We start from the raw sequence: 11733 nt of genomic DNA, 5'->3' as shown, positions 1-11733 counted from the left end.
CCACCGGCTTTTCTATGGAACATCTCACGAGGAAACGAGAACAGCCTCTTTTAGCCGGACACCCAGCTCGAGTCTCTGTAGAGTAAACTATTATATATTTAAACTTTCAAGCTATTACCCACCCACTCGGCCCTCATATTAATCTTAAAATTAATCATCCTTTATAAAATTGAAGTATAAAATTCATATTTATGTCCACTACAAGCCTATGACTATCTAGATGTTGCAAAAGTGGGTAATTGGTGGCATGGTATTTCTAAATGCAAAGTTCTTTAGGTCGCCATAATTGGGTTGTTGTTTCTTTGTATGAATCCTCTTTTGGTGTAGGGGATATTGACTCAAAGGCTCCATTAACCCATACTTTGTGGTTTCGATGAAATCAACTGACAAGAGATATCACAACTCATAAAGGAAACGGGTGTGAAATATAAACAGCGTCGAGTGCTTAGTTTCCGAGAAAGTCATTCACCCCTTTTGCTTTCTTCCTGATGTTACAAATTCTCCTTGGCTGCTCCGTAATACCTGTTATCCTATCGTTAAGAGCCAAGAATCATATCTGCCCAGTCGATCTTTTCATGATGTTCAGTTAACCTTTGATTTTAAACATTTTGACAGATTCCGAGCCACCAAAAAGGCCATATCAGACTTTCTTCCGAGATATTGAAGCGCACGGATCAAGAAATCACAATTCTGTCGTAAACACTCAGTATACACATTGTGATCAGTGGGAATATCCAAATCTTCTAGCAAGATATATCCCGCTTTGGCAAAAGAATGGACAAGCACGGCTGTCCACGGTTCGACTAGGAAGGCCACTTCACTGAGTGAATCATGGAAATGACGCTCCACGAACGAGTCCTGCCCTTGTATTGAAGCTCGGGCAAGTCCGGCAACTGCCAACGCATTATTCGTCCTAACCGTAGCGACCAAGTGTGTAGCCTGGCGTGCCTCGCGTGCAACATCAGAACCGAGCCTGCATTTGTCAATGCTCTCTAGGACGTCCGCCAAAAGCATCGCAGCAAGGTGCCAGTGGCCGTCGAGGATGACATACCACGACTGTATGCGAGAAGGAAGGAGCTCATGATTGGTGACGCAATCGACCATGAAACTCTGGTATGTGGAATCCCAGCGTTGGCAGACTAAGAGGGCTTTCTGGATGCTATTTTCAATTTCATCAGGACTTGCGCCTCGGTAAACCAGTGTCTGGAGCTGTGTCACTCGGCGGTAGAGAAGTACTTTGACAGGAGTCGCCTCCGAAAGTATCGATGCAGCTTCTTCGTAGGAGCATGGCCATCTCGGCTGGACCTGGCTCGATCCCTGGCGTTCCATTGAAGAACGAAGAAATAAATCTCCCCACACATCTTGTTTGCGACGTATCTCGCGGTTTGGAATGTTCCAGTGATCAAGACCTGTCTGATCTTCGGGCTCAGCTATTGCCCGTGATGCCGATGAAATTTCACTATCCTCGTCCGACACTACTAGAGGACGCTGGTACATTGCAGCACTCAGAGTATCAAACATGACACCTAGCCAAAACATGAGATCTATCGTAGTGCGGTGTTCTTGGCTAGCCAGAAGTGGATCGATTTGCCGAGGCTCTGAAGGTTGTTGAATCCCTGGAGCGTTTGCCGTTGTCGGGTCGATCGAGACCCCCCAAGCTCTCTCATTTTAATGGCAGCCTCTCGTTGCAATCTTGTGAACTTGTGTCGGAAAGTGAAGATTTGACGATTGGCAGTTTCTAGATATATAGGTGCGCGATCATTGTCCAAAAGCTCACCCAAGCTTACTTCCTGTCCTCTGTCTAGCAGACTTTGCGTCAAAGAGAAAATTATGTTTGCAAACGCGACACGGAAGGACGGGATGGTGCTCGAATATTCCAAAGCGTGTCGTGCCTCATTCCAAACTTTCTCTCGGATAGATCTCTCATCATAGTCGATTGCCGAGGGAACCGACGCACCAGTGCCCTTCTGTGCATGTTGAGTCCACTGCGATGCGAACGACATAATCGCCAGATGAAGCGCTCGAGCCGCCTTCGTATCCTCTTCTGCACTTAAAGCTCTACCGCGTATTGAGGTTGATACACGATCTAGCCGACAAACCCGAATACACATTCTGTTTGACCAGCTCGGACCCCATTCTTGCATCTCTCGATGAGGAAACAATTGACTGATTGTGTCGCTGTAAGGGCAGTTGTGCTCAGTCAACCAGCATGACAAAGCATTCTCCATGCTATCGTGATAAATGCGGATCAAGTTGCGTGACATCGTTGCACGAGCGTTTTGCTTAGCTGCATTTTCGGAAGCAATGCAAATGTTCAGTTGTGGCTCTTGGTTTGAGTTTAGGTCAGACCCAGATTCAGATGGATGTTTATGTCGACTCTGTTTCCACGGTGAACCCGTTGATGCGAGAGGAGGGGTGAGTCCATATTCCCGTGGTGGTAACAAGCTGTACGGCCTCCCGACAGAATTTGGTGGCACAACAAAAAGTCCAGCCTGGGCGTCGGATCCCACAGAGGACTCCGGAGATGCATATGGGTTTGAGTTGTTAATTTGTAAATCGTACGGGATATTCATCTCCCAAGGAGACAATTGACCCTGGGCATCAGTTAAATTGTGTACTCGGGATGACTCGAGAAAGTGATTTTCCGTGTGCGAGGAGGACGAAGATGAAGCGTAACCTGAGGGTTCAAGGGAGCCAAGCAATTCTGGTAATTCTCCGAAATCGGCAGGATGCGTTTGTGCAGAGCGTAGTATCTCATCATGAACTTCGTCAATTGAGCCTATGATGGCTGTGCCCGTGTTGGACTTTATCCGCTTTCGACTTCCTGTCGATCCTGCGTCCAGGTCTTTTGAAGAAATCCAATTGAATGTGCACTCCTTCTTCCATCGTGTGCAGTTTGAACAGGAACTGAATGCATTCTTTTGTCGTTCTTTCTACTCAAAGTCAGCATCTGTGAATGACACAGAGACATGTTCACAAACAGGTGCGTCGCAGCCTCTTTTGCCCTTGCGACAGGGATCACAGCTATGAAGCTGACGTCGACGGGAGTCCATGTTAAGCTATTGCATGGTCAAAGGCAGGTATGCATACTGTAGAAAAGCAAGTTTCAAAGATAATTCTTGGGGGAACACGTGAACTTTGCGGAGTAAGTTTAAGTGGGGTAGAAGAGTGGAGAAGCTAACTGGGTCACGAGTTATCGGCCCAGTGGAAATATATACTCTACTTCAACTATGCGTCAACTATGCTTAATGATCTCCTTGAAGCAGATACCAGATATAGAACTACAACATAGGTCTAACATGTAGAAAACTCCAGACCTTGTACTGGGTTATATTGTTCTTACACAGCAGCCTAGAACGTGGCGCATTTTTCGCCCTGAATCCCGAAACGAAGCGGAGCATTGTCTAGCCAATCGTCTAAAGCCCCCGTATGTGGTCACCGGCTTGCAAACGTTACGCGGCAGCTAATGCAATGCAGATTGGTCTTCAATATGATCGACAAAAAATTGGAGGTGCTGGGGAACGAAGTTATACAAATTTCAGTCATGAAAGACTGCCGTTTAGTTTATCCTTATGTTTGATCTAATGAACCACCCCTCGAACTGATTCATGTAGTCGGCTGACTGCCCATGACGACCCTTGGGCTAGTCATTGAGAAAATTACCTAGGAATTGAGATTTTCGCATTGAGTGCACTTAATATGTAAAGTTGATTTCGTAGGGTATGTACAAATTGCAAACGTAAACAGTTGAAATTCTCCCGATCTGAAGCTTATGACTGCCCAAGGTGCACGCGGACTGTCTTCACTTCGGTGTAGTTCTCCAAGGCGTACGATCCAAGCTCTCGGCCTATTCCGGATTCCTTGAAACCACCAAAGGGCATCTGGTAGTGAAGGGTGTTATAGTTGTTAACCCACACCGTTCTGTTGCAAATGATACGTCAGCAAATCTATGGGACCCACTTTGTGGCTATTCAATTGACTCACCCTGCTTTGAGGACGTTGGACACTCTTATGGCAGTGTTGATATTCATGGTGTGGACAGCTGCGGCCAAGCCTGTTTTTATCAAATTAGACATTGGGAAGCAAATTGAATGTAAAAATATCGCGTAGTACTTACCGTAATTTGTGTCATTAGCAGCCCGAATAGCCTCCTCTTCGCTGTGGACCTTCTGCACCGTGCACACCGGTCCAAAGATCTCGTCTTTCACAATTGTCATGTCCTCGTGGACATCAGCAAAGATCGTCGGTTGGATATAGTATCCTTGGCTACCATGGCGATCGCCACCCGTGACCACCGTGGCGCCTGCCCCCTTTGCGCCCTCAATAAAGCCCATAATCCGGTCGTATTGGAGTTGGGATACCTGCGGTCCCTGGAAGGTCTCGGAGTGAAATGGGTCTCCGACCTTATTTTGCTCTGCTCGCTTCTTGAAAAGCTCTAGGAATTTGTCATAAACAGCTTCGTGAACAATAATGCGAGAGCCTGCACAGCAGCACTGTCCATGATTGAAGAAAATGCCCAGGTTGACCCATTCGACTGCGTCCTCCAGGTTTGCATCCGGGAGAATGATGTTCGGCGACTTGCCACCCAGTTCCAAAGTCACTTTCTTCAAGTTGCTATCGGCCGCTGCTTTCATGATCTGGCGTCCGACCAAAGTGGACCCAGTGAAAGCGACCTTGTCAATATCCATATGAGCGGAAATGGCCGCACCCGCAGTTCTTCCGAATCCTGAAATAACATTCACCACTCCAGGGGGAAAGCCTGCTTCTTTAATGAGATTAGCCACATAGAGTCCAGAAAGGGGCGTTTGTTCAGCCGTCTTCATAACAACTGTATTTCCCGTAGCCAGAGCAGGGCCAATCTTCCAAGCAAACATCATGAGTGGGAAATTCCATGGAATAATTTGGCCACAGACGCCCACCGGCTCGTGGCGGGTATATGTCAAGCTATTGGGATCAGTGTCGATTGTTTGACCGTAGATCTTGTCGGCCCAGCCACCATAGTAGCGTAGGCACCCCGCAGAGGCGGTAACGTCGCCTCTGGCCATTGTCACACCTTTACCATTATCAAGAGCTTCAATCGCCGCCAATATGTCGATGTCGCGTTCTAGGAAGTCCGCTAGGCGAGTAAGGAGACGGCCACGCTCAGACGGAGTGACCTTTTTCCAATCTCCGTTCAGTGCAGTGCGAGCAGCCTTCACAGCAATGTCGATATCGTCTGCTGTGCCTTCGTGTACGGCCACAATTGGCTTCTCGTCGTGAGGGTTGATTGTCTCGAAGGTTTTGCCTTCTACACCTTTGACGAATTCATTGTTGATAAATCTTATGATTGTCAGCTTATTGGCTAGTTGCATGAAGTTCTTTTGTAGGCCCAACTTACAGTCCCAAAGGCTGCTCATATGAGAGCACAGGGGTCTCAATGGTTTGGAAAAGTGACATGGTTGAAGAATAAGAGTCGGTTGATATGATTTAGATGTGAGATACGTGAGGCTATGGTACGAAATAGGCACCCTTATATAGTTAATGGGAAGGAACCAGGTGTGGAGAACTGGGCGGGGGGGCGGAGGGGACATAGCGGGGGAAGCACTGAGATCGATAAAGACCGGCCCGATGTTTCTCGCTGTCTGGGTTACCCACTCCTTTACCCCGGGTTTTTACTTTGATTCACACTTCCGTTCGTCCGGAGATCAGCATTAGTCAGAAGCTAAACACGGGAAACGAACCAAAAGTGTCCTACGATGGTACTGAATATGTGAGACTAGCTACCACAGGAAATGTGTATTATCCAATGTTCTTTCATTCATATTTACATTTTATTAGATTATCTCATATGAACCATTCTAGCCTAGACAAAGACACAGTGAAATATCTTATTTGGCTAGACGGTGAATGTGTATTTGAGATCATGCAATATCTACCATCATCTCCAATCTAGCTGTTTCCTATAGACTGAGAAGTTGGCCCCAACGTACATTACAGGGTCCGTGATTCGGAGGTTAGAGTTTGGTGACTAACACAGTGACAAGCTCGTACTCTCTGGTTGTTGCGGAGACTAGCGAAATGCCGAGATTGGCTCTAAAAACCCAAAATCAACATCAATGCTATCTTAAATAGTACGACAGAGAGAGACTGTGTCACAGGCTTCTTTTCTTGTGTGTCAATTATTAAAGTTCAGTCAAATTCAGTATCTCATTTCATATATCACATAACTCGCACACAAGTCTCCGCCTTATATACAACATGCTCATAATCCATAACCTGTCCTCATAGCATGGTCCACACTGATGTCCTGCCGCCGTTTACTCTGGCAACTCAAGCACATAGCGACCGGCAATCTTGCCTTGTTCTATTTCAAGTTAGTTTAGACTCTAGTATGTAAGTTGGAGAGAGAGTGCGTGTGACGAACCCATAAGCTCGAAGATCTTGGGGAGGTCCTCCAGCGGTGCTAGCTTGAATGGCGCCTTGATCAACCCTCGGGCGAAGAAGTCGAGAGCTTCGACACCATCCTGTTGATTTCCAACGTAACTTCCCTTGATAGTGATCATCCGAACGACAGTATTAATTACTGGGGCCTTCAGGTATGCATCCGGAGGCAATCCAATTGCAACAATTGTGCCTCGGGAGCGGACGTATTCGGAGGCTTGTTGGAATGGCTTCTCTGAAACAGCTAACAAAATAACGGCGTGAGCACCAAGGCCATCGGGGGTTGCTGCCTTCACATCGGCAACAAGGTCTTTGGACTTGGTGAAATCAACGTAAGTCTGTTGTTGCCTTTATTAGTTTCTGTTTGATGTAGGGAAATGTTAGGATATAGAGATTTCCCAATCATACCTCAGTGCCAAGCTGCTCGCACATCTCTCTCTTCTCGTCGCCTCCATCAATAGCGACTACTCTGAGACCCATGGCCTTGGCGTACTGCTGTGCAAGGGAGCCAAGGCCACCGCCAGCTCCAACGATAGCAACTGTCTGGCCCGGACGAATGCCGGATTCCTTCAAGCCCTTATAAACTGTGATACCAGCGCAGAGTACTGGAGCTGCGGCATCGAGAGGAACACCCTTTGGAATCTTAGAGGCATGGGTGGCCTTTCCGACGGTATATTGCTGGAAAGTACCATCGACAGTATAGCCAGAAAGTTGTGCATTGGCGCACAGAGGAGTATCGGACTGTCTGCAGAATTCACATTCCCCGCACGAGCCGTTGAGCCACTTAATTCCAGCGTGGTCACCGATCTCAAAGGTGTTGACAAGATCGCCCTTCGCCACGACCACACCCGCTCCTTCGTGTCCACCGACGAGAGGCATCTTGACTGGGATTGGCCAGTGACCCATCATCGCATGGTAATCGGTGTGACAAACGCCCGAGTAACGAATTTTGACAAGAATCTGATCAGGACCTGGCTTGGGAACGGGGATCTGCTTGAGCACGAGTGGCCCTCCGATCTTCTCGGCCACCTGCGCCCATTGAGTCTCGGGGATGGACATGTTGATGAGTCGTTATAATGTGTAGTGGATGGAGAAGAATTTGTTGATGATTTGATAGTCTCTTGCTGAGCGCGAATTGGAGCTTTATAGCTAAACTTGTCGGGTGGGGATGTCTGGGATAGAAAAAGGCGAGGTGGGGGCTGTCGCTTCAATTCTCATATTGCCTGTCATCTAGAGGAATTAGTTCGGGTCACCGGAATCCTTCTTGGATGATACAGAGGCACAATAGGTAGATTGATTGTGGATGTGTGGGATCTAGAGACTGTCATGCACCTATAGACTTGCAAAGTTGAGACGCGAAGTTCATGCGGGGAAGGGTTGCGGGGATCGCGCACGGCCCGCCATGCGGAGCCGCACGGGTAACTCATCTGATTGGACGCAACGTTCTCACTAAAATGCTCTCTTGTCTGGTTGTGGGGCAAACATGGGCCCATAAATGCAGCTGGGGTATGGGGCAGGCCGAAAACTTACGATGGAAAGGATGGGAGTTGTTCGTGGAGAAACTATCGTAGAGGGGTTGAAATAATTAGAGGTGAGGATTGGCGGTTGGCCCCCAAGGCATCACAAACACAACCCAAATCGGCTGACTAAGCTCAACCAACGCCTTCTATTCTAATCCGCTATATTTTTTTCTCACACAATATCGGCAATATTGGTACAATTATATTATAGGTAGCATAAACGTCCTATTCGTACCAATTGAAAAGAGGATTAGAAAGGGCAAATCCGCGAAAATGAAACACATAAGATTCATCTCGTTTTCTCTGGCCCTTTGTCTTATACATAGTTATAATGTTGTCAAAAAGCTGCACTTTGCGCTCTATTTGGTTGCCGTATTCAGCAATTCTGCTATTCTTCCATTCCGTGAGGAAAGAATGTACTTGACCAACCACTGCTGATAGCAAATCCGGAATATAGTTCCTCTCTCGTGTTCTTATGTAGCTTTGCCAAGCTGGCCCGGACACCGTCATCCAGAGCTTGGTATGAGGCCTCTGCTTCACTATCTTCGGATACGCTAGAAGATCTCTCTGACCAGGTTGAGTATTCAGCATTTGAGAAGAACGGGGTGAAATCCCCATTTCCTTTAACAATAGTACCCCCAGAACCTTGATTTCCGAATTTGAAACTTGGGCGTTGAGTATAGAAAAAGTTTGAATCAATGAGCTCATCAAAGAATTCCTCAAATGGGTCTCGCCTGTAGTCTCGGATTTGTTCCTCGTCGTTGTATTCTTGTTGAGCGCTCTCACTACTGCATCAATATTAGCATACGGAAGCAATAACCCTGGAGGGGAACCAAACTGACTCATATCTTGTAGTTTCTAGAATAATCTCTTGTTGATACTGGGATTGCTGCATAGAAGTAAAACCGCGATCTAAGGCAGCCTTGCCTCTTTTCTTCGTATTCTCATTGAGGTATTTAGGCGGTTTGCGGTGTCCATCGACACATTGCGATGGCACTTTGCGCTTCACGCATTGCCCACAAGGGCGTTCATTCCCTACCGCCTTTTGTCAGTGTATTGTTCTCAACATAGACTTGCTCGACACCAAAGGGCGGGGCCTGTGGGCTTACCGCATGTTTTATGGGCCTTTTGACAATATAAGCAGGATCTTCTGGCCTTTTTGCGGGGGCGGAGGACATCAAATTCAGTGCAGGATGCCATGTTCAAACAAGTCATGAATTTGCGTAGTGTGGTATCTTCAAGGGTGGGAGGAAAGATAGTGTCACGTTTATTTTCGCAACCGACTTGGCACCCAGGTTTATATATCCCTAGATGAAAGGGATTGTTATCAAAGTCAGTAGCGCCAAGGGTCCTCAAAAATCCTGGTGAGACCCAACAAGATATACATAGCCACCAAGGTGTTCATAACCAATGTGTTCATCTAATACCATGTTAAACTTGGGACCACAATCTGACCGGCTCCGCATGTATGGCCATCCTTACAATTAGCTTCCCCAGATCCAAATGACTGGGCCGTTCCAAAATAATGCGGGGTACAACCTGAAATGCGGAGATCAGCTTTGAATTTCACCTGTGCGGCTCCGCATGAAATTTCGGAACCGCATGGCCCGAACCATATGATCTGCATCTTACAGAAAATAGATGCAGACTATCAAACTCTTTCTCATATCTTTGCCATCGATCTCCGACCCGAGAGCTTCTATGGCAACTAACAAAGCGGGGAGAAATGCAATCTAGTAAAAGTGACGATGATTATGGTTAAAGTCTGGTGGATATAGGACACGGAACACCAATATGCTGCATTGTCAATATCTGGTTAGCCAATCATTGAATCTAATCCTTATTTTCTCCCATTATTGAGCTCATTGCGCGTTCTGGACTCATCCCTTCTTGCTGTAAATCACTATTTCCCACCGATGTGTGTGATTGGACGCGGTGGAAAGGATTATTACAATAATTTTATTCCTTCCTGTAGTGAAATGAGCAAAAATCAATCACCCCATAGTTCATGTCAGCCACCAAATGTGGGGGAAGATTAAAAGTCTACAGTCCCCGCGTGTTGAAGACCCATAAGACTCGTTTCTCGGAGCCGACAGTCTCATTCCATGCCATAGTACATTCTTCTGCTTTTCGATACTAGGGAGACTCATCTTAGCAAAAGCAGAATGGACAGTGACGTTAGCCAAAATGGCGAGACAAAGGCGACTTTCCAAAATAAGGAGAACACACTGAATGGTCTCACTACAGTCCCGACATCGGTGACACTGTCTTCTGAACAGTTTGAAAGGCTTTATCTGACTCCTATGACGGTTCGTCAATCCCCACTAGCTAAGAAGGTTGGAAATCCGACACCATTGTAAGTCTTCGAATATCATCTTCTACGCAGGGTATTCTGATCTAACTTCATCGTTCAACATCTAGAGCACTAGGAGGTTTTGTCATTACCACCACCCCCTTTCATGCTGCTTAATGGCCTGGAGGGGAGCTAGTGGAAATGGAATTGCTTTCATGTGAGAGATCAAACAAATCGACGAGAGAAGCCTGATCTAATGAACTGAACAGTGGACCTATCGTCTTTCTTGGTGGTCTTTTGCTGCTCATCACAAGTATCCTAGAGTTCATCATCGGAAATACTTTTCCCTGTGTCGTTTTTGGCACTATTGGTAGGTCCTTTTATTCTATGAGAGAAGCCCCAATCACTCCTTCATGTTACTGATGATTTACCAAGGCGGGTTTTGGTTCGCGTTTGCAGCTACAATGATTCCTGCTTTTAATGCAGCCGGTTAGTTTGTCCTATCGAATATGTCATTGATCCCAATCGACTTGTCAGTTTACTTACGTTTTATAGCCCCATATTCCTCTTCAGGTACCGATACAGCTGCTGGGCTAGCCAGTGAAGCCTTTATGAATACATATGGTATGTGTAGTCAAAGACTCTAGGATATGATAGCGGCTCTGACGATACCAGCATTTCTATTCATAACAATGGCTGTTTTGATGTTAATCTTCCTGATTTGTTCAACACGCATCAATGTGGTATACACAGCGATTTTCCTGTTTCTGCTCTTGGTTTTCCTCCTTCTGTCTTCGGCCTATTGGCAGTTAGGCCAAGGCAATGCAGCTATTGGGGGTCGATGTGTAAAAGTGAGTCCTATTCCGTGTCTTTTGAGTTCGCTGCTATTTTGACTTATGCTGACTATCGATCCATTTTCAGGGTGCCGGAGCGTCGCTATTTGTTGCCAGCTTACTCGGATTCTACCTGTTGATTATTCAATTGTTTGAGTCCGTAGCGTTCCCACCCTTTTTGCCAGTTGGAGACTTGTCAACATTTTGGACCCGCAATCAAGACAAGTGAGTGACCTGAAAGCGCCCAAATGTTTTGTTCTGACAGAATACAAGAGGAGAGCGAGATGATGTTGAACGGCCAGCTACCGTTCTCTAGAGTTGGATCTTTTACGGTTTATTTAGTGTTTCTTGTTGGTAGAAGAAGTGATGATCGTGAATGTGCAGAATAGCTTTGGGTTGCTCGAGCGAGCGCTGGTTCTTATCTGCCATTTAATAAGTAGAATACACGCTAAGCTTGTGATCAAGCTGCTATCCGGTTGAATTAACTCCCACCAGAGGAGTGAGACCACAAGTATTCCACCTAGTGGCATCAAAGGGTCACAATTTCCCACCCGAAGCTTTGTCAGTCAGCCTTCTAGATACTACGTTGTTAATAGGACAGAGGAGAAGAGGAAAGACTTGTAAGATTGTCTTACCTCTATATCTACCTATGACCAGCCTATTAATG

At 46.5% G+C, this 11733-nt stretch overlaps 6 protein-coding genes across 6 annotated transcripts; 1 reads left to right on the top strand and 5 right to left on the bottom strand.

Annotated features, from left to right (window-relative positions):
* Window positions 1-582: 582 nt before the first annotated feature.
* Window positions 583-1539, bottom strand: N7447_003340 (uncharacterized protein; the record flags this gene model as incomplete). The annotated part of the gene is made up of 1 exon (XM_057227615.1): window positions 583-1539. The coding sequence occupies one exon, from the start codon at window positions 1537-1539 to the stop codon at window positions 583-585; it is 957 nt and encodes a 318-aa protein (XP_057086956.1).
* Window positions 1540-1544: 5 nt separating this feature from the next.
* Window positions 1545-3053, bottom strand: N7447_003339 (Zn(II)2Cys6 transcription factor domain-containing protein; the record flags this gene model as incomplete). The annotated part of the gene is made up of 2 exons (XM_057227614.1): window positions 1545-2933; window positions 2982-3053. 2 exons carry the CDS (start codon window positions 3051-3053, stop codon window positions 1545-1547), a joined length of 1461 nt encoding a protein of 486 aa, XP_057086955.1.
* A 717-nt stretch (window positions 3054-3770) lies between these two features.
* Window positions 3771-5436, bottom strand: N7447_003338 (aldehyde dehydrogenase family protein; the record flags this gene model as incomplete). Its single annotated transcript, XM_057227613.1, has 4 exons — window positions 3771-3921; window positions 3985-4054; window positions 4118-5319; window positions 5378-5436. 4 exons carry the CDS (start codon window positions 5434-5436, stop codon window positions 3771-3773), a joined length of 1482 nt encoding a protein of 493 aa, XP_057086954.1.
* Window positions 5437-6296: 860 nt separating this feature from the next.
* N7447_003337 (zinc-dependent alcohol dehydrogenase) lies at window positions 6297-7479 on the bottom strand (the record flags this gene model as incomplete). Its single annotated transcript, XM_057227612.1, has 3 exons — window positions 6297-6343; window positions 6404-6758; window positions 6829-7479. The coding sequence occupies 3 exons, from the start codon at window positions 7477-7479 to the stop codon at window positions 6297-6299; spliced, it is 1053 nt and encodes a 350-aa protein (XP_057086953.1).
* Window positions 7480-8328: 849 nt separating this feature from the next.
* Window positions 8329-9140, bottom strand: N7447_003336 (Zn(II)2Cys6 transcription factor domain-containing protein; the record flags this gene model as incomplete). Its single annotated transcript, XM_057227611.1, has 3 exons — window positions 8329-8728; window positions 8783-8975; window positions 9050-9140. 3 exons carry the CDS (start codon window positions 9138-9140, stop codon window positions 8329-8331), a joined length of 684 nt encoding a protein of 227 aa, XP_057086952.1.
* A 965-nt stretch (window positions 9141-10105) lies between these two features.
* On the top strand, window positions 10106-11382 carry N7447_003335 (uncharacterized protein; the record flags this gene model as incomplete). The annotated part of the gene is made up of 7 exons (XM_057227610.1): window positions 10106-10296; window positions 10503-10603; window positions 10669-10722; window positions 10789-10857; window positions 10909-11084; window positions 11155-11291; window positions 11340-11382. 7 exons carry the CDS (start codon window positions 10106-10108, stop codon window positions 11380-11382), a joined length of 771 nt encoding a protein of 256 aa, XP_057086951.1.
* Window positions 11383-11733: the final 351 nt, after the last annotated feature.

This window comes from Penicillium robsamsonii (assembly GCF_028829455.1).
Source record: "Penicillium robsamsonii strain IBT 29466 chromosome Unknown utg000002l_segment0_segment0, whole genome shotgun sequence".
NCBI lineage: Eukaryota > Fungi > Ascomycota > Eurotiomycetes > Eurotiales > Aspergillaceae > Penicillium > Penicillium robsamsonii.
This window is presented reverse-complemented; position numbering and strand designations above follow the sequence as displayed.